The 23,673-nt window shown below is 44.5% G+C and overlaps 2 protein-coding genes across 3 annotated transcripts in view; both read left to right on the forward strand.

Annotated features, from left to right (window-relative positions):
- The window catches only part of PIK3C2B (phosphatidylinositol-4-phosphate 3-kinase catalytic subunit type 2 beta), a 71,044-nt gene extending 68,236 nt beyond the window's left edge, over positions 1–2,808 (forward strand). For both annotated transcript variants that reach the window (XM_010369791.2, XM_030934997.1), the window contains one exon: positions 414–2,808. In XM_010369791.2, coding sequence (XP_010368093.1) covers positions 414–602 — 189 coding nt within the window. In that variant the 3' untranslated portion in view covers positions 603–2,808. The remainder of the gene's footprint in view (positions 1–413) is intronic.
- Positions 2,809–13,493: 10,685 nt separating this feature from the next.
- PPP1R15B (protein phosphatase 1 regulatory subunit 15B) lies at positions 13,494–22,556 on the forward strand. The gene is made up of 2 exons (XM_010369790.2): positions 13,494–16,419; positions 19,892–22,556. Exons 1-2 carry the CDS (start codon positions 14,509–14,511, stop codon positions 20,111–20,113), a joined length of 2,133 nt encoding a protein of 710 aa, XP_010368092.1. The 5' UTR covers positions 13,494–14,508; the 3' UTR covers positions 20,114–22,556.
- Positions 22,557–23,673: the final 1,117 nt, after the last annotated feature.

The following is a 23,673-nucleotide window of genomic DNA, read 5'->3' on the forward strand; positions in this document are numbered from 1 at the left end:
AGGATTGAGTAGTTGTAACATAGACCATATGGCTTATCAAGCCTAAAAATATTTACTGTCTGTCCCCTTACATAAAAAGTTTGCCAGCCCTTTTGGGCTGGGATTTCATGGCTGGGGTCTGGCCCTATCCTGTGGGAAGGAGAAGCCTGCCGGTCCTGTGCTGAAAATGAGCAGTGGCCCCAATACAAAGCCCTCACCTGCTTGAACTCTGAGCAAAGAACAGAGTTCATTAGTGCTTCCCTTGGAGTCTGTGTACCTTGTGTGCCTTCTGTATGACCTGGGACTCTGCAGGGTCAGTGCTAGCCTCAGCTGGATCAACCCCCAACAGACTTTACCATCTCTCTCTCTCAGGTTCCCTCTGGATTCTTCTTGTTCCTTCTCTCACCACTTCCCTCACCCATCTCTGTTTGCAGTTGGTATATGATGGGATCCCCATGGGAGACCTGCAGCAGCGGGAGCTCCAGCTGAGTGTGCTGAGTGAGCAGGGATTCTGGGAGAACGTCCTCCTCGGTGAGGTGAACATCCGCCTGCGAGAGCTGGACCTGGCTCAGGAGAAGACTGGCTGGTTCGCACTGGGATCTCGAAGCCATGGCACCTTGTGAGCCCAGCAGAGCCACCACCCAGGATCCCAGGCTGGTGGTGGGAGCTGGGGGAGAGGACTCTCCCCTGCGAGACTCTTCCTTGTGAAGGGCCAGGGCCCTGGGCGGGCCTCCTGCTCGGTCCAGGTGATTCTGGCCTCTGTAGTAGGAGACAGGGAGAGTAAGACATGCTCTGCTGTCTCTTCCTCTGGAGACTGAACTGGGTTGGTTGTGATGAGCAGCCCCTTGGAGGCTGTGAGGTTGCAGCAAAGTTTTAAGTTTACCTTGTGTCAAGGGAGCAATGCTTGGTTTGGGGAGTGTGTGGGGTGGGCTGTATGAAGTAGCATTTTGGGGGTGGGTGGGTGGATATCTTTATTTTTATTTTTAAAAAATGAAATAGTGATGTTGTCCTAACTGGGACAGGAAGCCTTGCGAGAAGGGACATACCTATGCCCCAGAAGGCAAGAGAGGAAGACTATTTGGACTTTTTGTATGATTAAGGTTCTTATTGGACTTTTCCCTAGGTTTTTTGTTGTTGTTGTTGTTGTTTTGTTTTCTAGCTATAGGAACTATTAGGGGAGGGGCCCAGCGGGTCCTCGGCCAGAGCCCTCTCTAAGGACGGGTTGGGGAGGGCTGCCTGTGCTGGACTGAGGCTTGCGCCACTGGGCCTTTCTGATTTTGCCTCCAAAGGAGAGCGCTGTGATACCTACATGTGTAAGGAAGGGCCTTCCGTATTGGGGTTCTGCCAAGGACCCGTATTCAGGGACCCATGCTCTTTTTGGGGGACTTTTCCTTTTGTCTTCCCTACTTTATTAGGACTTGCCCTGAATACCATTTTCTACTCCTTACCCCTTCATTCTCCCGGGCCTTCTGGGGATCAGCTGGTCTCTATGAATATGCTGGGGGTGCTTCCCCATAGGTCTTTCCCTTCATTTCTCTCTGGTGGGACAAAATGCTGACTTAGTCCTTAGATGTAGTTTCACCCAAGAGCATCTTGGCCCTGGGAAGAGGTCCCTGGGCTGCAGATGCCACTGTGACTGCTTGCTAGGTAGCCTCTGGAAAGCATTCACCATCCATCACTCCCCACTTCTTTCTGCTGTGCTGCTTCCCTCCCAAACTCCATTTCTGTCACCCTTTTTATAAGACTTTTCCTCATTCTGTGGGGCCATAAACCTATTTAGTCTGGAGCCAAAGGGATGCCCTATCTGAAGGAAAGGGGCATGGGGTGGGGGATTCCATCAAAACTGTTGTTTTTTGCCCCATGATTTTTCTTTGGTCAGTAGGAGGCTGGATTGGAGTGGTGATTATTCCCCTGGAGCTAAGCTCAGGAGCCCAAAGGGAGAGACTGAGACCGAGTCTCTTATCTCTTCATATTCTTTATTCCCTACCAGATGGGTTTTAAAAATTTTTTAATTTTTTTTGGAGACGGAGTCTCACTTTGTCACCAGGCTGGAATGCAGTGGCATGATCTCGGCTCATTGCAACCTCTGCCTCCTGGGTTCAAGCGATTCTCCTACCCCAGCCTCCCAAGTAGCTTGGAATACAGGCATGCACCACCACGCCCAGCTAATTTTTTGTATTTTTAGTACAGATGGGGTTTCACCATGTTGGCCAGGCTGGTCTCAATCTCTTGACCTCGTGATCTGCCTGCCTCAGCCTCCCAAAGTGCTGGGATTAAAGGCGTGAGCTGCCGCGCCCGGCCCCAGATGGATTTTACATTTGCTCTTTTGTGTTTCACTCCAAAGGGTTGTCTTCCTTGCCAAAAAGAGGGAGGGACTTGGAATTTGATATTAACTTTTAAAACCAGAATTGGCTAGATATTTCCCCTGATTGGGAGAAGAGTGAAATGAGGACATTCTGTAAATTGTCCCTCCCTAATTCCAAGGATCAGAAACTCCCCGTTTTGTTGACTCATTCCATAACTGGAGAAAGAAGCTCCATTGACCGAAGCCACAGGGCAGCACGGAAGTTTAAATTTTCTCTAAAATTAAAATGCCAAGGATAAAGCTGGCTGCTTCCGGCGGGGGAAGGGGAGTGGGCGGTGAAACTTTTCCAGATGAACGGACCATAAATGTGTTACTGGCTCTGTGCCTGTAGCTCATTTTATTATGACCCTGTATGCTCCTGATTTAAAGAGATCTGTGTACTGTTTACTTCCCACTTCCCAGAATCCCTTGTATCTCCTTTCTTGGGAATTGTATTTTCTAATAAATGACATTTGAGGAAAAAATGAAATGATAATTTTATTTATTTTTTTGACACAGGGTGTCTCTCAGTCGCCCAGGCTAGGAGTGCAGTGGTGAGATCTAGGCTCACTGCAACCTCCACCTCCTGGACTCCATCCATCCTCCCATCTTAGCCTTCCTAGTAGCTGGGACCACAGGTGCACATCACCATGCCTGGCTAATTTTTTTTATTCTTTGTAGAGATAGGGTTTTGCCATGTTTCCCAGGCTGGTCTTGAACTCCTGGGCTCAAGTGATCCACCTGCCTCAGCCTCCCATAATTTTCTTTTCTTTTTTTTTTTTTTTTGAGACGGAGTCTCGCTCTGTCGCCCAGGCCGGAGTGCAGTGGTGCAATCTTGGCTTACTGCAAGCTCCGCCTCCCAAGTTCAAGCGATTCTCCTGCCTCAGCCTCCTGAGTAGCTGGGACTACAGGCACCCACCACCACACCCAGCTAATTTTTTGTATTTTTAGTAGGAGGGGGTTTCACCAGTGTTAGCCAGGATGGTCTCGATCTCCTGACCTCGTGATCCGCCCATCTTGGCCTCCCAAAGTGCTGGGATTACCATCGTGAGCCACCGCACTTGGCCAGCCTCCCATAATTTTAAAAAGTAATTTTTAGAAGAGACAAGGTTTTGCTACGTTGCGCAGGCTGGTCTTGAACTTCTGAGTCCAAGTAACCCTCTCACCTTGTCCTCCCAAAGTGTTGAGATTACAGGTGTGAGCCACTGCACCCAGCTGAAACTATCATTTTATTTATTTATTTATTTATTTATTTATTTATTTATTTATTTAGAGACGGAGTTTTGCTCTGTCGCCCAGGCTGGAGTGCGGTGGCCGGATCTCAGCTCACTGCAAGCTCCGCCTCCCGGGTTTATGCCATTCTCCTGCCTCAGCCTCCCGAGTAGCTGGGACTACAGGCGCCCGCCATCTCGCCCGGCTAGTTTTTTTGTACTTTTTGGTAGAGACGGAGTTTCACCGTGTTAGCCAGGATGGTCTTGATCTCCTGACCTCGTGATCCTGCCCGTTTGGGCCTCCCAAAGTGCTGGGATTACAGGCGTGAGCCACCGCGCCCGGCCGAAACTATCATTTTAAAGATTGGTTGATGTTTGGCCGGGCACAGTGGCTCATGCCTGTAATCCCAGCACTTTGGGAGGCCGAGGTGGGTGGATCACCTGAGGTCAGGAGTTCGAGACCAGCCTGACCAACATAGTGAAACCCTGTCTCTACTAAAAATACAAAAATTAGCCAGGCATGGTGGCACACGCCTGTAATCTCAGCTACTCAGGAGGCTGAGGCAGGAGAATCGCTTGAATCTGGGAGCTGGAGGTTGCAGTGAGCTGAGATCGTGCCATTGCACTCCAGCCTGGGCAGCAAGAGTCAAACTCCATCTCAAAAAAAAAATTGATTGATGTTCAGATGTTTACATCGAAACATCTGATGGATGAGATGAAAATAATAGTAGTGGTTTTTTATACCACCAAATGGTAACTTTTATATGTACCACTGCACTGCACTGACCATTTTTACATGTCAGCTAAATCTATCCGCACAACAACTTGATCAGGTGCGTATCATTACCCATTTTACAGATGAAGAAACTGAAGCTCAGAGGGATGAAGTAACTTGCCTAAGGGCACACAGCCAGTAAGTCTTGGAGTTTGAACCCAGGTTTGTTGCACTCCAAACCTTGTGTAACACCTCCTAGGCAGTGTTTAATACAATCCCTTAAATACATCTAATTGATATTTTGGGTGCTTTTTATACATGATATCATTTTCCATTACGACTGCCCTGGACAGTAAGTATGGCTCATTCAAGAATTCTGTCAACAAACATTCACAGTTCTTACCAGTGCTACCTAGTGGCATGCCTCCATTCATAAAAAAATACCTTTGTGTTGAATGCATCCTGGCCCTGTACTAGGTACCAGATTGGGGCTTACCGAAGGTAAATTAAGACAGTTCTCTGCATTTAAGAGGTTTACTACCAGAGCTGGATGCGGTAGCTCATGCCTGTAATCCCAGCACTTTGGGAGGCCGAGGCGGGCAGATCACGAGGTCAGGAGATGGAGACCGTCCTGGCTAACACAGTGAAACCCCATCTCTACTAAAAATACAAAAAATTAGCCGGGTGTGGTGGCAGGCGCCTATAATCCCAGCTGAGGCAGGAGATTCGCTTGAACCCGGGAGGCAGAGGTTGCAGTGAGCCGAGATCGCGCCATTGCACTCCAGCCTGGGCAAAAAGTGAAACTCTGTCTGAAAAAAAAAGAAGTTTACTATCTAGTAATATTTAACCAACTCCATTTTATAGGAGAAAAAACTGAAACTTGAGATGCCTCACAACTATCAAGCCATTACCGCATAACCATAGCCCAGAAGTGAACCCCCCAAGTGCAGGAGGGAAGTGAAATGACCCTTGTTCAAGCATTGTACCCAGAAGTCTTCAGAACTCTCCAGTGGGGAGTTATGTTTCATACTGGGGAATTGTGTGGGGGCTTCCAGGGGATTTTCCAGTAGTAAACAGTAGGAAGCTGTTACCTGCTTTATTTCTAAGTGATCTTGAGGTATCACTGCAGTTCTGGGCAAGTCCCTTTGGACTTTTTTAAAGGTTAGTACTTGAGTCTGCCAAGAGTCTTAGTGAAGGAAATTTTTTGGCCAAATGGGGTAGAAATCTGAACCCTCCTGAGGGAGTGGGAATGAGAGAGAGGGGTTGCCCAAGGAGAAAAGAAACAAAAGCAGCCCAGGGGGCCCAGATTTCTGAGTTCAAAGAGAGGTGGCAAAAATGAAGCAGCCCAGCTTGCCGAGATTTGGGGAGCAAAGATTAGACTGGATTTGAAAGGTGAAAAAATGAGGCAGCATTTTAAATTAGGAGAGAATTTTCTGGTGGCTGGGACTTGTCTAAAGTGTCTGATCAATTCATCTAACAACACTAATGGCTTACACTGGGTGAGGCGAGGTGTCAGGTACTGTGGTTACTCAGACAACAAAGGTGTGGATCCTGTCTTCAAGGAACTCAGTCTTTCAAGGGAAGATCTTGGCAATAAATACAGTGCAGTGTGATACGGATAAGGTGGTATGCGATGGGGCGGGGCGGGCAGAGTGGGCTTCAGAGAAGATATCTGAGTGTTAAAATCAATCAGAGCTTCAGGCTTTATTCTTAGGGTGATGCGGTTTTGAGAAAGGGAACTGCAGGGGCCAGGCACGGTGGCTCATGGCTATAATCCCAGCACTTTGGGAGGCCAAGGCAGGCGGATCATCTGAGGTCAGGAGTTCGAGACCAGCCTGGCCAACCTGGTGAAACCCCATCTCTACTAAAAATACAAAAATTAGCCAGGTGTGGTGGTGAACGCCTGTAATCCCAGCTACTTAGGAAGCTGAGGCAGAAGAATCGCTTGAACCCAGGAAGTGGAGGTTGCAGTAAGCTGAGATAGCACCACTGCATTCTAGCCTGGGCAACAGAGAGAGACTCCATCTCAAAAAACAAACAAACAAACAAAAAATGGTAATGTCTAATTTATGTTAAGAGATCATTCTTCTGGCTGCTGTTTGAAGCAAAAATAGAAGCAGAAGAGGAGGCTATTGTAGTCCAGGAGGGAAATGATGGTAGCTTGGAGATGATGCAAAGTGTTCAAATTCTGGATATAATTTGAAGGTAGAGCTGACAGGACTTGCTGATGGACTGCGTATAGAATTGAGGGAAAGGGGAGTTGAGGATGATTCCTCAGTGTGGAACCTCAGAATGTAGGCAGAGTCCTCTGGAGGAATTACTGGGAGTGGGGAAGTAGGTTCAGTAGAGCTGAATCAAGACTTCTGATTGTGTTAAGTTTGAGATATGTGATAGAAATCTAAGTGGAGAAGTAACAGAATGGAATCTGAAGCCCAAGGGAAGTCAGTCTGGAAGTTTAGATATGGAAGTCATCAGCATTGAGGTGGTGTTTAATTCCATGGAATGAGATGAGATCAGCCAGGTTAGAGAGGCATGTGGGTGGATTGAGGCCAACATTTAGAGGAGGAGGAGCAGGTCATGGTGTCCTGGCAACCTAAGGAAGTATGATCAGTTTCCTGGGGCTCCTGTAACAAAGTATCACAAACTGAGAGGCTTAAACAGCAATGTATTTCTGGAGGTTGGAAGTCCAAAATCAAGGTGTCAGCAAGGTTGATTCGTTGTGAGGGCTGTGAGAGAGTCTGTTCCATGTTTCTCTCCTGGCTTTTGGAGGTTTGCTGGCAATCTGGCATTCCTTGGCTTATATATGCATCAACCCAATCTCTGCCTTCACATTGCTGTGGCATTCTCTCTGTGTGCATGCACGTGTCTGTGTCCAAATCTCTTTTTATAAGGACGCTGTCATCTTGGATTAGAGCCCACCATAATGACCTCATCTTAACTTGATCATCTGCAAAGAACCTATTTCCAAATAAGATCACATTCACAGGTACTAAGGGGGTTAGGATTTTATCGTTTGGGGGACACACTTCAACCCCTAACAGTCAAGAGGAGTGAATACAGCAAAATGTTCTTGGTGACCTTGATAAGAGCTGCCTGAATGAGTGGTGGGGGTGAAAGTCACATTGGTGTAGGCTGGGGAGAGTATAGGTAAAGAGAAAGTGGATACCATAAGCACCAACAACTCAGGTTTCACTCTGGAGGTGCAGAAGCTTGGAGGGGTGTATATCTAGGGAAGGGTTTTTTATTTTTATTTTTATTTACTTTTTTTGAGACAGAGTCTCGCTCTGTCACCCAGGCTGCAGGGTGGTGGTGTGTTCTTGGCTCACTGAAGCCTCAACCTCATTGGCTCAAGCAGTCCTCCCGCCTCAACCTCCCGAGTAGCTGGGACTACAGGCATGAGCCACCAAGCCCAGTGAATTTTTTAAATTGTTGTAGAGACAAGGTCTTGCTATGTTGTCCAGTCTGGTCTTGAACTCTTTGGCTCAAGCCCCCCACCTTGGCCCCGCAAAGTGTAGGGATTACAGGCATAAGCCACCATGCTGGGTGGTCTTTTTATTTTTAATATAGGTGATATTAAATTATGTTAATGTGAATGATCTATTAGTGAGAGAAACATGTATGTTACTAGGGAGAAGGGATAAGAGAGGTCAGAATTATTCCATGAGTAAAAATGGAGGGATGGCATCCATGAGGCTTCTTGGGTTGTAGCGGGATTGAAGGCAGATTATGTGGGTCCAAATGCCAGTGGATTTGGTCAGGGAAAGATGAGGTGATTTATGTCCAGTTGTATCTGTTTTTTCTTGAAGTATGAGTGTGATCATAAACTGAGAATGTGTGTTTATGGGAAATGCTGGAAATTTGAAGAAAGAAGTATTGTGAGACAGTCTCAGAGTGTAGGAGAAGCAAAGCTTCTAGGGAACTGTGGTGGGAGTGTCTGGCATCGAGGAGATTTGTGATCACAAGTATGAACTGAGTCACTCAGCATGCCTGAGCGATCTTCTCAAGCAATGATTAGCTGCAAGGGTGCAGGTGGAGAATGAGTGAGTAGCTGGATTTAACTAGGCTTGGAGTTTTGCCAGGGAGTAGAAGGACAAGGGGGTAGTTTTAATACTGGATCATGGAAATTCACGCTGAGTAAGGAGGGAAATGAAGAGTGTGATGGATCACAAAAAGTGGTAAGAGCAATGGTTTGTGGTCTCTGAGGGGCTGACCGGCAGCTGAATAGGGATATCAGGGCAGTGCGGATTGGTAGGAGGTGGCAGCCAGATGTGGGAGATACTGGGATATCAGATTTTGGAGCTGGTGGTGACTCTGAAAAAATCAAGAGCCATATACCCTTTACCTCAGCCTGGCAAAGTCTTTTAAAATAAACAGAATTAACTGAGGTTTTAATTTTTTCCGGCCAAAGTGCCAGTCAGCTTGCCAACAGAAGGACTTTTTGTCTTCACCAGCCTGCACACAGGCTTGGCAACATGTTATCTCTGTGTACAGATCTGGCCTCCCTCTGCCCTCTCACAGGCTTGGGAAGGCTGAGTCACACTTTTCCAGCTGAGACGAACAAGGCAAAGTCACATATTCTCAGAGGTAGCTCTCAAATATTTTAATTTTTTAAACTTTTTTTTCATAAACTTGTAGGCTGTTGCTCAAGTTCTTTCCTTTCCCTCCCTTCTTGCCTTCTCCCCTCCCCTGTGCACTCCCTTCCCCCTCCCTTCCCCTCCCCTCACCTCCTCCCTTCCCTCCTCCCTCCCCTCCCTCCTTCCTTCCCTCCCCTCCTATAGTTCTTCCTTTCTTCCTTCCCTTCCTTCCTTCTCCCTCCCTCCCTTCCTTCCTTCTCTTCCTTCCTTCTTTCCTTCTTTCTTTCTTTCTCTCTCTCTTTCTTTTCTTTCTTTCCCTCCCTCCCTCCCTCCTTCCCTTCCTTCCTTTCCCCCCTCCCTTCCTTCCATTCTTCCTTTCCTTTCCTTTTTTCTCTTTCTCTTTCTTTCCTGCCTTCCCTCCCTCCCTCCCTCCCTCTTTCTTCTTTCTTTTCTTTCTTCCATCCCTTTTTCTTTCAAGACAAGGTCTCTGTCACCCAGACTGGAGTGTGGTGGCATGTTCTCAGCTCATGCAGCCTCAACCTCCTGGGCTTAAGTGATCCTCCCACCTCAATCTCCCGAGTGCCTGGGAACACAGGTGCACACCACCACACCTGGTGAATTTTTTGTAGAGGCAGGGTTTTGCCATATGTTGCTCAGGCTGGTCTTGAACTCTTGGGCTCAAGCAGTTGGCCCACCTCCCAAGTGCTAGGATTACAGGTGTGAGCCACCATGCCTAGCCCAAATACTTTATGATTACATTTTCCCTCTCTAGATCAACTTCTAACATAAAGAAGAATAAAAATTATATATCCAATGACTACATAGGGAAGGGGAGTTCCATTCAAGAAAGTTTTAAGAAATTGTTTTCAGGGGTATGTGGTGTCAGTTGGTGACAAAGTTGACAATGGAATGCAAGGGGCTTGGTCTTAAGGAAGATGACATTATTTTAAAGTATTATTACTCTTCCATTCATTCAACAAACATTTATTGGGTGCCTATTATGTGCCAGTCAACATACTACCTCAGTGGTTCTTAAACTTTTTGGTCTAAGAGGAAAGTTTATACTCTTAAAAATTATTGAGGGCCCCAGCCAGGTGTGCTGGCTCATGCCTGTAATCCCTGCACTTTGGGAGGCCGAGGCAGGCAAATTGCTTGAGCTCAGGAGTTTGAGACCAGCCTGGGCAACATAGCGAAACCTCATCTCTACTAACAAGAAAAGAAATCCTAACTTGGCCAACCTGGTGAAACTGTCTCTACTAAAAAATACAAAAATTAGCCAGGCGTGGTGGTGGGTGCCTGTAATCCCAGCTACTTGGGAGGCTGAGGCAGGAGAATCGCTTGAACCTAGGAGGTGGAGTTTGCAGTGAGCTGAGATTGCACCACTGCACTCCAGCATGGGCAACAGAGCGAGACTCCATCTCAAAAGTATAATAATAAAATGAAAAAAAGAAAACAACAGATGTGGTGGTACACACCTGCCATGCCAACAACTTGGGAGGCTGAGTGGGAGGATTGCTTGAGCCTGGGAGATCAAGGGTACAGTGAGCTGTGATTGCACCACACTCCAGCCTGGGCAATACAGCAAGATCCTGTCTCAAAAAAAAAACTACTAAGGACCCCAAATAACTTTATGCCTTTATGTGGTTTATATCTATCAATATTTCCTATTTATGAATTCAAAACTGAGGAACTGAAAAATACTCATTTAGGTTGGGTGTGGTGGTGTGCACCTGTAGTTCCAGCTACTTGGGAGGCTGAAGCAGGAGAACTGCTTGACCCCAGGAATTCAAGGCCATAGTGTGCTGTGATTGCTCCTGTGAATACCCACCACACTCCAGTCTGGGCAACATATGAAACCCTGTCTTTAACAAAAAATACAATAAAATTTTAAAATTCATTTAAAAATAATAAACCAATTACATGTTAATTTTTTTTTTTTTTTTTGAGGCAGGATCTCACTCTGTTGCCTAGGCTGCAGTGCAGTGGTACAATCTTGGCTCACTGCAACCTCTGCCTCCCAGACTCGAGCGATCCTCCCACCTCAGCCTCCTGAGTAGCTGGGACCATAGGCGTGCACCATCATGCCTGGCTAATTTTTATATGTTTTGTAGAGACAGGGTTTCGTCATGTTGCCCAGGCTGGTAATGTTCAATTATTTTTCAAAACATAAAAAAGCTTAGCAAGAAAAGTGGCATTGTCTTACATTTCTTCCAAATGTCTTTAGTATCTGGCTTAATATAAAATGGCTAGAATCTCATATCTATCTGTTTTTGCATTCATTCTGTTGCCAGATCACACAGCATGTATCTTCTAGAAAACTTCACTGTACATGCATGAGAAAATGAGAGTTAAAAAAGCTTAGAATTATTATGAAAATATTTTTGGCCTTAAGGACTCTCTGAAAGGGTTTCAAAGCAGGATCTCCAGGGGTGCCCACACCATACTTTGGGAACCACTTTGCTAGATAGTTGGATACAGCCCTCAAGGAGTTCAGGGACCAGCAAGAGAGAACATTTACAGGTATATGTAATGCAATGTGTTAAGTGCTCTAATAGAGCAGAATAATATAAACGCTGTGAGGGATCCATTAATTCTGGCTGAAAAGGTCAACGAAGGCTTCAAGGAGAAGCTGACATTTGAATTGAATCTTGAAGGATGAGTAGGTATATAACAGGAAAGGTGAAGCTTTTCTTGGCTGAGAAACAGCATGAGTAAAGGCAGGAAACAAGGAGTATAGGTAAGTCCAGTGTTCCTAGGAAGATAAGTGACAGAGGAGGATGGAAGAGTACAGTGGGAGGACAGGCTGAATAGAGCCTTTATTCTGCAGGCAATGAGGAAACAACTGAAGACTGTGAAGCAGAACCATACAAGAATATTAGCTAATCATTGTGCTCCTACTCTGTCTAGGCTAGGCATTGAGAAAACCTAGTTTTCTTACCAACGCATTGAAAGAGGAATTACTAGCCTCACTTTACAAGAAACAGGCTTCCGGTAACAAATTTACCTACTTGGATCTCTATTATGAAACTGACCTCTATTATTAATACATTTTTCTGAAGTTCTTAGGATTGAGATTTTCCAGAGGTATGGATAATAATACAGGGTAAACAACAGAAACTGAGGTCCTCTTGGCTTCCTAGAAAGAAGTGGTTGTGCCGGGCATGGTGGCTCACACCTGTAATCCCAGCACTTTGGGAGGCTGAGGCAGGCGGATCACGAGGTCAGGAGATCGAGACCGTTCTGGCTAACAGGGTGAAACCCCGTCTCTACTGAAAATACAAAAGTTAGACAGGCGTGGTGGCAGGCGCCTATAGTCCTAGCTACTAGGGAGGCCAGGGCAGGAGAATAGTTTGATCCCAGGAAGGCAGAGGTTGCAGTGAGCAGAGATCACACCACTGCACTACAGCCTGGGCAACAGAGCGAGACTCGGTCTCAAACAAACAAACAAACAAAAAAAGAAAGAAAAAGAAGTGATTGTTCTTGAATAGGCCCAGTAAGGCAGGAAGAGCTGCTGGTCTCCTTCTGGCTCCTTACAAGATTTTTCTGCTGTCTCTAGTGCTCATAACTGTCACCCTCCCTCTGTAATTGATACTTGACTTCAGGAGTATCTATTTACAAAGTTTTGGCAGAAATAAATAAATGAGCTAAGACCAAACTCACAAGAGAGAATCAAATACAGCAATTAAAATTACCATTTGTTTTTTTTTCAAAGGATAGTGGTCCACATTTCCTTTTTGGGTGTTGTATTCGGTGGTTCTGGTTGCTAAGGAAGTATTCATAAATATGATTTGAATATGTTGCCTGCTTGGAAGCATAAAAGAGAGTAAATAGTTCTGGGAACTGAGCTGCTTCTCTGTGAATTTAGTTTGCCCCATACCAGACATGTATTTACGCAGCACTGCCCACCTTTTACGTAAGATCTCAGGTTGATCGTCTACATAGTACTCAACAATAGGAGAACCCTGAAATATCTGTCAGGCTGGGCGCGGTGGCTCACGCCTGTAACCCCAGCACTTTAGGAGGCCCAGGCGGACGAGATAACTTGAGCCGAGTTTGAAACCAACCTGGGCAACACGACGAAACCCTGTCTCCACAAAAATATGCAAAAATTGGCTGAGCGCAGTGGCTCACGCCTGTAATCTCAGCACTTTCGGAGGCTGAGGTGGGCAGATCATAAGGTGAGGAGATGGAGACCATCCTAGCCAACATGGTGAAACCCTGTCTCTGCCAAAAATACAAAAAACTAACTGGGCGTGGTGGCACGTGCCTGTAGTACCAGCTACTTGGGAGGCTGAGGCAGAAGAATCGCTTGAACCCGGGAGGCAGAGGTTGCAGTGAGCCGAGATAGCGCCACTGCACTCCAGCCTGGCGACAGAGTGGGACTCCGTCTCAAAAAAAAAAAAAAAAAAAAAAAAAAATTGGGTGTGGTGGTGCGAGCCTGTAATCCCAGCTCCTCAGGAGGCTGAGGTGGGAGGCTCACTGGAGCACAAGAGGTTGAGGCTGCAGTGAGCCGAGATCGCACCACTGCACTCCAGCCTGGGCGACAGAGCCAGACCCTGTCTCAAATAAATAAATAATAAAAATTAAGACTACGATAACCCTACAATTGGCCCACGGGGCATTCCACCTTCCATGGATTGAAAATATTCGGGAAAAATAATGACAATAAAACATAATGCAAATAAATACAGTATAACAACTAGTTCCATAGCACTTGCATTGTATTAGGTAATTTACTTAATCTAGGGGATGATTTAAAGTATCTGGGAAGGTGTATGTAGGTTATATGCAAACACTACAACATTTTACCTAAGGGACTTGACCAGAATCTGCGGATTCTGGTGTCTACGGCGTCCTGGAACTAATCCCCATTTCATACGAGGCGATGACTGTACACACGTCACTGTGTATTAGGCCATCAAAACGCCTCCGGGAAATTCTCGGGTTATCTTGAAAACCCCTTTCCTACCCAAGCCCCTTAGCCTAAAGGGCTGTTGGGGCGGTCGCCTAAGAGACCACACAGAAACAACTGCGCATGCGTGCATCCCGCCAGCTGATGCAACCTCGCGCTACCGTGCGGCTCTACCTCCAGTAAGGAAGCCGACAGGGAAATCCGGCGCGACCAATCGGCGGCCACACGGAAGTGGGCGGAAAGCCCCGCCCCCCGGGGCCTTGCGAGAGACTTTGGGCGGCGCGGCGCTAGTGGCGTAGACGCCCAGCAGTCCTGCGTCTCTTCCGGCGGTTGGGGGGTGTCCTGCCGGCGCGCGGGCCCTCGGCCATTTTGGGCTTCGCTTCCACCGCACCAGCTAACCTACCTAGCCCTTCCGGTGTCGCGTTGCTCAGGGGTTCTTCGACCCTCTGTCACTCAGAAAACCACCGCCGAGGCCGTGGGCAGGCTCTTACCGATGGTGTTGAAGCGTCGAGCCGACTAGGGAACGTCCTTTCCCGCCAGGATGGAAGTCGCATCAGCCGCCGCGTACTGCGCGGGGTGTTTCTCCCTGTGTTCTGCCGCCCGCTGCCGCATCCGCTGCCCTCTGTGGCTTTTCTGCTGGCTCGGAGATCGGCTTGGAGCACCGACGCCACCGCTGGGCAAGGCCGAGACTCTGTAGGTTTCCTCCGAATCCCGTCCGACCTCCAGCCGCTGAGCGCCGCGGCCCTACCCGAGAAACTGCCAAGGAAAAGGAGATGGAGCCTGAGACAGGCGGATCGCGGAAACGGCCTGGCCCTCGGGCGGGCTTCCGGTTCTGGCCACCCTTTTTCCTTCGGCGATCGCAAGCAGGCTCTTCTAAGTTCCCGACGCCTCTTGCCCCGGAAAACTTCGGGGACCCCACACTGCTTTCCTCTGCCCAGCCCGAGACTCGGGTCAGCTACTGGACGAAGCTGCTCTCCCAGCTCCTTGGGCCGCTCCCCGGATTGCTTCAGAAGGTGCTAATTTGGAGCCAATTTTTCGGTGGAATGTTTCCGACCAGATGGCTAGATTTTGCTGGAGTCTACAGATCCCTGAAGGGACGGGAGAAACCAGCCGCCTCCACAGCGCAGCAATCTTTGAGTTCGCTGAAGCTCGACTCCTCAGACTCCTCTGCCACCAGTCCCCTTGATTGGCTAGAGGAGGGGATCCACTGGCAATGTTCGCCCCCAGACTTAGAATTGGAGCTTAAGGCCAAGGGAAGTGCTTTGGACCCTGCAGCACACGCTTTTCTCTTAGAGCAGCAGCTAGGGGGAGTGGAGCTGTTGCCCAGTAGCCTTCAATCCCGTCTGTACTCTGACCGGGAACTTGGCTCTTCGCTCTCTGGGCCTCTAAACATTCAACGCATAGACACTTTTAATGTGGTATCCTATTTGCTGAGTCCCTCCTACCTGGACTGCTTTCCTAGGCTAGAAGTCAGCTATCAGAACAGTGATGGAAATGGCGAGCTAGTCGGCTTCCAGACACTAACCCCAGAGAGCAGCTGCCTGAGAGAGGACCATTGTCATCCCCAGCCGCTGAGTGCAGAGCTCACTCCGGCCTCGTGGCAGGGATGTCCACCTCTTTCTACGGAAGGCCTACCAGAAATTCACCATCTTCGCATGAAACGACTGGAATTCCTTCAGCAGGCTAGCAAGGGGCAAGAGTTACCCACCCCTGACCAGGATAATGGCTACCACAGCCTGGAGGAGGAACACAACCTTCTCCGGATGGATTCGAAACACTGCAGAGATAACGCAACACAGTTTGTTCCTGCTGCTGAAGACATTCCTGGAACCACCCAGGAATCCACTGAAGAAAAAATAGAATTATTAACTATAGAGGTTCCACTTGCTTTGGAAGAACAGAGCCCTTCTGAGAGCTGTCCATCTTGTGAGATACCTATGGAAAAGGAGCCTGGAGAGGGCCGAATAAGTGTAGTTGATTACTCATACCTAAAAGATGACCTTCCCATTTCTGCCAGACCAGCTTGTAGTAACAAACTGATAGATTATATTTTGGGAGGTGCATCGAGTGACCTGGAAACAAGTTCTGATCCAGAAGGTGAGGATTGGGATGAGGAAGCTGAGGATGATGGTTTTGATAGTGATAGCTCACTGTCAGACTCAGACCTTGAGCAAGACCCTGAAGGGCTTCACCTTTGGAACTCTTTCTACAGTGTAGATCCTTATAATCCCCAGAACTTTACAGCAACAATTCAGACTGCTGCCAGAATTGTTCCTGAAGAGCCTTCTGATTCAGAGAAGGATTTGTCTGGCAAGTCTGATCTAGAGAATTCCTCCCAGTCTGGAAGCCTTCCTGAGACCCCCGAGCATAGTTCTGGGGAGGAAGATGACTGGGAATCTAGTGCAGATGAAGCAGAGAGTCTCAAACTGTGGAACTCTTTCTGTAATTCTGATGACCCTTACAACCCTTTAAATTTTAAGGCTCCTTTTCAAACATCAGGGGAAAATGGGAAAGGCTGTCGTGACTCAAAGACCCCATCTGAGTCCATTGTGGCCATTTCTGAGTGTCACACCTTACTTTCTTGTAAGGTGCAGCTGTTGGGGAGCCAAGAAAGTGAATGTCCAGACTCGGTACAGCGTGACGTTCTTTCTGGAGGAAGACACACACATGTCAAAAGAAAAAAGGTTTGTTTCTTGTCTTTTAACATGCCTGATATGTTCTGACTGTTTTGATATGGTTAAATATAGCAACATGACTTTGGAGGCTTAGGAGTGCATGTGTTCTTGAGGAAGACCTCTAAATTCATATACTTGGATTGAGAAATATGTAAATGACCCTTCTCCTCTCCCTCACTCCCCACCCCCATGCACATTGTTGCTGTCCACAACGAACATACCAGCGTGTAGATGTTAGCAGGAAAGTGCCAATTTTCTTTGGGTTGGAAGTTCTGGACTGTTTCCTTACAAGCTTCAACTTCTCACACTTTTTAATGGACTATTAAACTTTGTGTATACACGATTTAATTTTTCTAGAGATTGAAAAGGTCCTGTTACAGCCATAGAGTTTTAAAATGATTTTAAGTGTATGTTGTTTGCAAATACTTAATATTTTGTTTGCATATAAGGAGAGTGTCTTCATTCCTGCCCATTACAACCCAAAGGGATGATGATATCAAGTAGCAAGTCAGATTTATCTGGTCCAATTTGCCATGAAAGAAAATAGTAATTTCAGTGGTTTTGACGTTACATGACTTTAATGGAAAGTCAAAGCCAATACAGGAAATGGTATTGCCTTTTCTTAGGAACGCAGTGCTAGTTATCAGTGGTCAGCTATAGTTAATATTAATAAAAGCAGTAATGGCCACTTACTTGGTTTATCTTGACTAGTTGCTTCCTATTCCCAGGCTAATTTCAGGTTAACCTTATTTTGGGAGTCTTTTGAGTTGGTTTGTTTTTCTTTATAGTTGATTTAACTAAAGTTATTAATTGAACTCTCCGCAAACTGAAAGGTGTCTATTGTACAGGGAAAGTTTTTTTAGTTTCCTATGCCGTTACTTGGAAAGAGAAGATAGTGGGTGAGTTATTACTGACCTCAGCTTCCGCCGCACTGGGGAGTTTCAGATGGACAGTGCCATAATCTCTTGGCTCCAAATGGCCAGCTTAATACTTCGAAATTATTCCTGAGTAGAAAATATCTCCAAATGGTGATAATCTTACGTCTTACCTTTAGGGCAGAATAAGTCATGTTAAAAATTAAATTTCAGTTCACACTGTGTAAATGCCATCTCTCTGTCCTTTTAAGGGGCCCTTGACAAAATGACCTATTTAGAGTGAATAGGTAAGAAACAAAGTGGGGTAATGGAATGAGCACTTGGCAGCTGGAGCCCCGTGTTCTCTACTCCTCAGTGGTTAAGGTGGAGAGATTTGGAAGGCAGCCAGACCTGGCAAGTTACTTGACTCTCATGGCCTCAATTCACTCTTACTTGATGGGAAAAATAATAATATCTATTGTACAAGTTATTGCAAGATTTAAATGAGACAAGTAAATAAAATTCAGAATTTATTGCCTTGCCTTTAAATGCTAGCTCTTATTGAGAGACCTCAGGCCAGTCTCATGTCTAATTTTAGCTTGCTCATTGAGTAAAATGAAATGAGTGGAGTAGATGATACTGTTGACTGTGAACTAGAAGCAGAATTTATAAATGATTATGTCTGAATATGATAGAATTATTTGACAGCCTTTGACTACCTGTCATTGGTATATATGGAGTATGGTGTATGGAATATATGGAGTATATAGGATGATGGGTAGTGAGTCTAAAAAACCCTTCTACCTCTGTTTTCTTATCTGTATAATGATCCGTACCTCATAGGGTTAATGTGAGGATTAAATGGGATAAAAATGTGAAGCTCTTTGAAAAGAGCTGGTATATGATAAACACTGTACGTTTTTATTATTTATCTTAATGACACAATGAATGAGTAGTATTCAAGACTAGAATGCAATAACTAGTAAGGTGTTACATACCTGCTAATTGTCCTCAGGGGCATCCCTTGGCCTGATGTAAAGGGAACGAAAGTAGTAGGCCACAGTGGGGTTAGCTGATGTAACTATTAAACATACTTTAAAGCGAGTATTTGCTTTTGGAGTTCGACAGCTTAGAAAGAAACTTCATTAGAAATTAAGTAGTGATTAAGTAGTAATGAGTAGGGATTGTCATTCATTACATGTCATTATGTATATTAGAATCAGAATTTCATATATAGGATAGCATATTGAATACAAAGGTTTTTGAAATCTTAACTACAAAGTTTCTTAGAGTAACAGCATTAAAAATACTAATTTTGTTGTACTTTGTTTACTAAGTAACTTTTTGTCTTGTGTATTGTTATTGCCAAAGTAATGATACAAAAATAGTACTACATGTTGATTTAAAAGTTGGAAAGTGAAAACATTTTCTAAAAGGAAAAAGAATAGAAGTAAGCAAAAATATTGTTGTTTTTTTTTTTTTTTTTTTTTTTTTTTTTTTTTTGAGACGGAGTCTTGCTCTGTCGCCCAGGCTGGAGTGCAGTGGCTGGATCTCAGCTCACTGCAAGCTCCGCCTCCCGGGTTCCCGCCATTCTCCTGCCTCAGCCTCCTGAGTAGCTGGGACTACAGGCGCCCGCCACCATGCCCGGCTAGTTTTTTGTACTTTTTAGTAGAGACGGGGTTTCACCGTGTTAGCCAGGATGGTCTCGATCTCCTGACCTCATGATCCGCCCGTCTCGGCCTCCCAAAGTGCTGGGATTACAGGCTTGAGCCACCGCGCCCGGCCAGCAAAAATATTGTTAAAGCCTTTATGCAATAATAAAAACAGTGACCTCCGGGGATATGGTGGTTATTTTCAGAAATATTTTGCTTATCATTTTGAGGGAAGAATATCACAGAACTGTATTTCCCTAAGGATTAAAAAATAGCAGGGGTTAATAACAGCATGAAAAATTCAATTCCCCATCTGGATTCATTTTATTAACACCAAAAGCCAAGGGCTGGTGGAGGATGCGTGGAGGCAGACGACTGTGTGTGTGTATTATGCAGATATAGATAAATGAAGGATATATATATAAATGAAAGATATATGTCTCTATATGAAATATTTAAGTGACGTTTGTTCACTGTTTTATCCAAATGCCATCTAATCAGGACCTTTTTTTTTTTTTTGAGACAGAGTTTCGCTCTTGTTGCCCAGGCTGGAGTACAGTGGCGCGATCTTGGCTCACTGCAACCTCCACTTCCCAGATTCAAGCTGTTCTCCTGCCTCAGCCTCCTGAGTAGCTGGGATTACAGGCATGCAGCCACCATGCCTGGCTAATTTTTTTGTATTTTTAGTAGAGACAAGGTTTCGCCATGTTGATCAGGCTGGTCTTGAACTCCTGACCTCAGGTGATCCGCCTGCCTCTGCCTCCCAAAGTGCTGGGATTACAGGTGTGACAGAACTTTTTTTTTTAACTTCAGATATAGCTGGAACCAAATATTCCTAAGAACAAGACGTTATTCTTAGTTGGGAATAGTAAGATATTCTATATTCTGAAAGAATTGGTAGCATAAAGAGTTATTGACCTCAATGCTAATTGTAAGATCCTAGAGAGGTATTAAAATTAGTCTTTGTTTTTGTAGGTAACCTTCCTTGAAGAAGTTACTGAGTATTATATAAGTGATGATGAGGATCGCAAAGGACCATGGGAAGAATTTGCAAGGGATGGATGCAGGTTCCAGAAACGAATTCAAGAAACAGAAGATGCTATTGGATATTGCTTGACATTTGAGCACAGAGAAAGAATGTTTAATAGACTCCAGGGAACATGCTTCAAAGGACTTAATGTTTTCAAGCAATGTTAAGATGAGTTGGCAGCCTGTAGTCCTAGCATACACTACCTCTTACCTGAGAGGTGTCTTTTAAAAACAAATCTTGGCAGCTGTCCTTTGACTTTTTTTTTTTTTTTTTAGAGGAAATGTAACTTGGATCTAGTTTTTTTTTTTTTTTTTTTTTTTTTCCCAACGTATCCCACTCAGAAACATTCAGGTTTGAAGCCAGCCCTGATAATGAAGGATGAACTAGTGTAATTTCGAATCCTCCCTTTTTTGATTTAGTTGGATGTGCTTTTAAATGTCCTTTGCATGCATGAGGTAAAAAGGGGACCTTTTTGAGTTGTCATTTTGCACTTTCAAAACTTATTTTCTTGGAAAACAATATTTATAGGGCTTAAAGCCCATTTTCATTTCAATCTAAATTATGTGTGCCTATCTGAAAACTTTGGGCTCTTGTTTCTTTCCCAAAATTCAGAAGTTAATGGGCTTTTATGTTTTTCTATATTTTTTTATTTCAATGATTTGGCCTATCTACCTTAGGCTGAAAAATAACCTTGTGTATGCTACCAACTTAAAGTACAGTATTTTGTGTCACTTTTTTTCTTGTAAAAATGACTTGGGTTGAAAATGTGTGTTAACCTTTTGTTTCTACATTAAGTTATACCTAGGATATTTCCAAGGATTGCCACAAAACCCGTATGTGCAGTACTTTACTACTTTGGGAAAGCTGCATCTTTCTACCAAATTTTAACATCTAATGTATTTAATTTCTTTGGAAACTGTTCCTTGGAGAGGGTTCTGTACATGTTATTGTAGTTCCCAGTTTAATATAGTTCTTTGTATCTCTTAACAGGTTGAAGTTGTTGCAGAACACTCTGGAAAGTAATAATTACATCATAATCATTTATTTTTTAAACTTAAAAGCCTAACAATTTCCTAGAAAGAAAATAGGAGACATCTCAGAGCAATTTGGTTTTGGTGTATATGTTCTCAATAGAAAACCAGTGTTAACGAATATCATGCCTCAGCACTGTCACTTTTAAAACCTGTCAGGATCCCACTGTAAAATTGGAAATGGGCAGTTCTGAATTTTCACATTTGAAATGTAAAATATAAACTTCAGTCAGTATCCAGGTTTATTGTGTCCTACTGTTTAATAAGGAGAGAAGTAATGGCAAGGCCTTTACTTTCAGGAAAGGATAGAGGTATAGATTAATGACTACAAAGTCTTAAGCCCAAAGCTTACTTTGAATTGAAGTCTTCGCATTGACTGCTTGTGTTTGGTTTATTTGTGTTTAGCTTTACAAGGTACACATAAGTTAGGCTGAGGGGTTGTTAACTCTTCAGTGGTCTACTTTCATTCTGTGTGCTTCCTGTCACAGGTAATGGAAGACATAAGTAGAATAGGTGACCTCTTAGTTTTGAACTTATTTAAGTGTGGGAATGAATTTTTCATCAGAAGTGCTTACAGGGTTACTACCTCAGTTTACAATCTACCTGGTCATTATTTTATTTCTATCTGGTTCTACGAACTGCCTCCACTGTTTATATATTCATAATTAAACACATTGAGAATGCAACACTATAAAAGCTGGTCAAGTTTTTGCAGAGCCCTTATTCTGTGTGTTTTGTGCACCTCCACTTCAGGTAATCATAGGGAGCGCATTTACAGGATGGTCTAACAACATGAAAACAGGCTAGTTTCAAGCAACAGTGATGTCGATTGGCAAGCAGGCATCATTTGCCTTGAAAAAAGCCTTTTGACAACATAATAGGCATTCTTTTAAAACCAAGCTAAAACATTTTATTTCCGAGACTTACGGTGTGTTTTCTGTTTCTGAAACCTAGCACCTCTGTGTATTTGAAAATAATGAGACATCTTTCATTGGATTTTGGAAAATTGTTCCCCATGGGATTCTAACCTCACTACCAAATATGTGAAAGCTTGATTAAGAGGTCTTTCATGTACTAACCTCCTTGGAAGAAGTGATCAGAAGTTGATAAGAAGGACAGAAAGGACTATTTTAAAGTTGGACTGAAGGAGAAAAAAGCAAAATTCTTGTTTCATCCCAATTCTAGTTAGAACAAAGTTAAACCCCATAATCTTAAAGAGAAAATCTTTGGAGGTTTTAATTAAACATTTTACACATTTAAAGTCTTATTAATGGTGCTTTAAGTGTCAATGTAGCATGTAAAAGGCTTTGTACAGACAGGTAAAAGTTCCATTTCTGAGTAATAAAATGTAACACCTCTTCATCTTTGACTTGAAATCAAAACTATCAGATTTTATTTTTGTATAATTTAAGGAAGGTAAAGTTAGGGGACTAGAAGACTCTAAATCGGCTTCTACAGATCAATGATTTAAATGTAACTAGTGTGTTGGGATTTTATAGTTAAAATTATATTTGTGTATATAACAACTAATCTGTAAATTGTAATAAATATATTTGCAATTATTAAATGTTAAATTATATTTTGGTTCAACTTTATATGATATATATCATAGTATTTTACAGTGGTTTTGGAATTAGTAAGCAGGATTCGTATAATTGCAAACAACATTACAGTAATAGAAGAATTTGGTTCTTGAAGTATTATGAGAGGCCCTTCTAAGAAACTGAAGATTTGATTCTAAAATTGGCCCTAGCTTTTCAGTTCTGCTGCAAAGAAAATTAAACTGGATATTCACAGAAGCAATAACATTCAGATACTTGGCTTAGCAACTAGTGCTTACGTAGCAGGGAGATCTCTGTTTTGTGCATTATTTATTAATTTTTTTTGAGACAGAGCCTTGCTTTGTTACCCAGGCTCCATTGAAGTGGCGCAATCTCAGATCACTGCAACCTCCACCTTGTGGTTTCAAGCGATTCTTCTGCCTCAGCCTCCCAAGTAGCTGGGATTACAGGCACCTGCCACCATGCCCAGCTAAATTTTGTATTTTTAGTAGAGATGGGATATCACCATGTTGGCCAGGTTGGTCTCGATCTCCTGACCTCGTGACCTGCCCGCCTCAGCCTACCAAAGTGCCAGGATTACAGGTGTGAGCCACTGCCTGGCTGTTTTGTGTGTTATTAATCATGATAATCATGGTATTGTAAAATCATGATGCTCTCTCATTTATAAAAGTGGGCCAGGTATGGTGGCTCATGCCTGTAGTTCCAGCACTTTGGGGCCTGGAGTTCAAGACCAGCCTGAGCAATATAGTGAGACACCTCTACAAAACAGAAACAAACTGGCCCATGGTGTCGCACACCTGTGGTCCCAGCCTATAGACCTAGTTACTTGGGAGGCTGAGGCAGGAGGGGTGCTTGAGCACAGAAGTTCAGGCCTGCAGTGAGCTGTGATCACACCATTGTACTGCAGCCTGGGTGATAGACTCGTCTCAAAAAATAAAGTCAGATGGAATCATGCTTTAATACTAGATAATTTTTTTTTTTTTTTTTTTTTTTTTTTTTTTTGAGGCAGAGTCTCACTCTGTCGCCGGGGCTGGAGTGCAGTGGCCAGATCTCAGCTCACTGCAAGCTCCGCCTCCCGGGTTTACGCCATTCTCCTGCCTCAGCCTCCCGAGTAGCTGGGACCACAGGCGCCCG

The sequence above is a fragment of the Rhinopithecus roxellana genome, chromosome 8 (assembly GCF_007565055.1).
Source record: "Rhinopithecus roxellana isolate Shanxi Qingling chromosome 8, ASM756505v1, whole genome shotgun sequence".
NCBI classification, from domain to species: Eukaryota; Metazoa; Chordata; class Mammalia; order Primates; family Cercopithecidae; genus Rhinopithecus; species Rhinopithecus roxellana.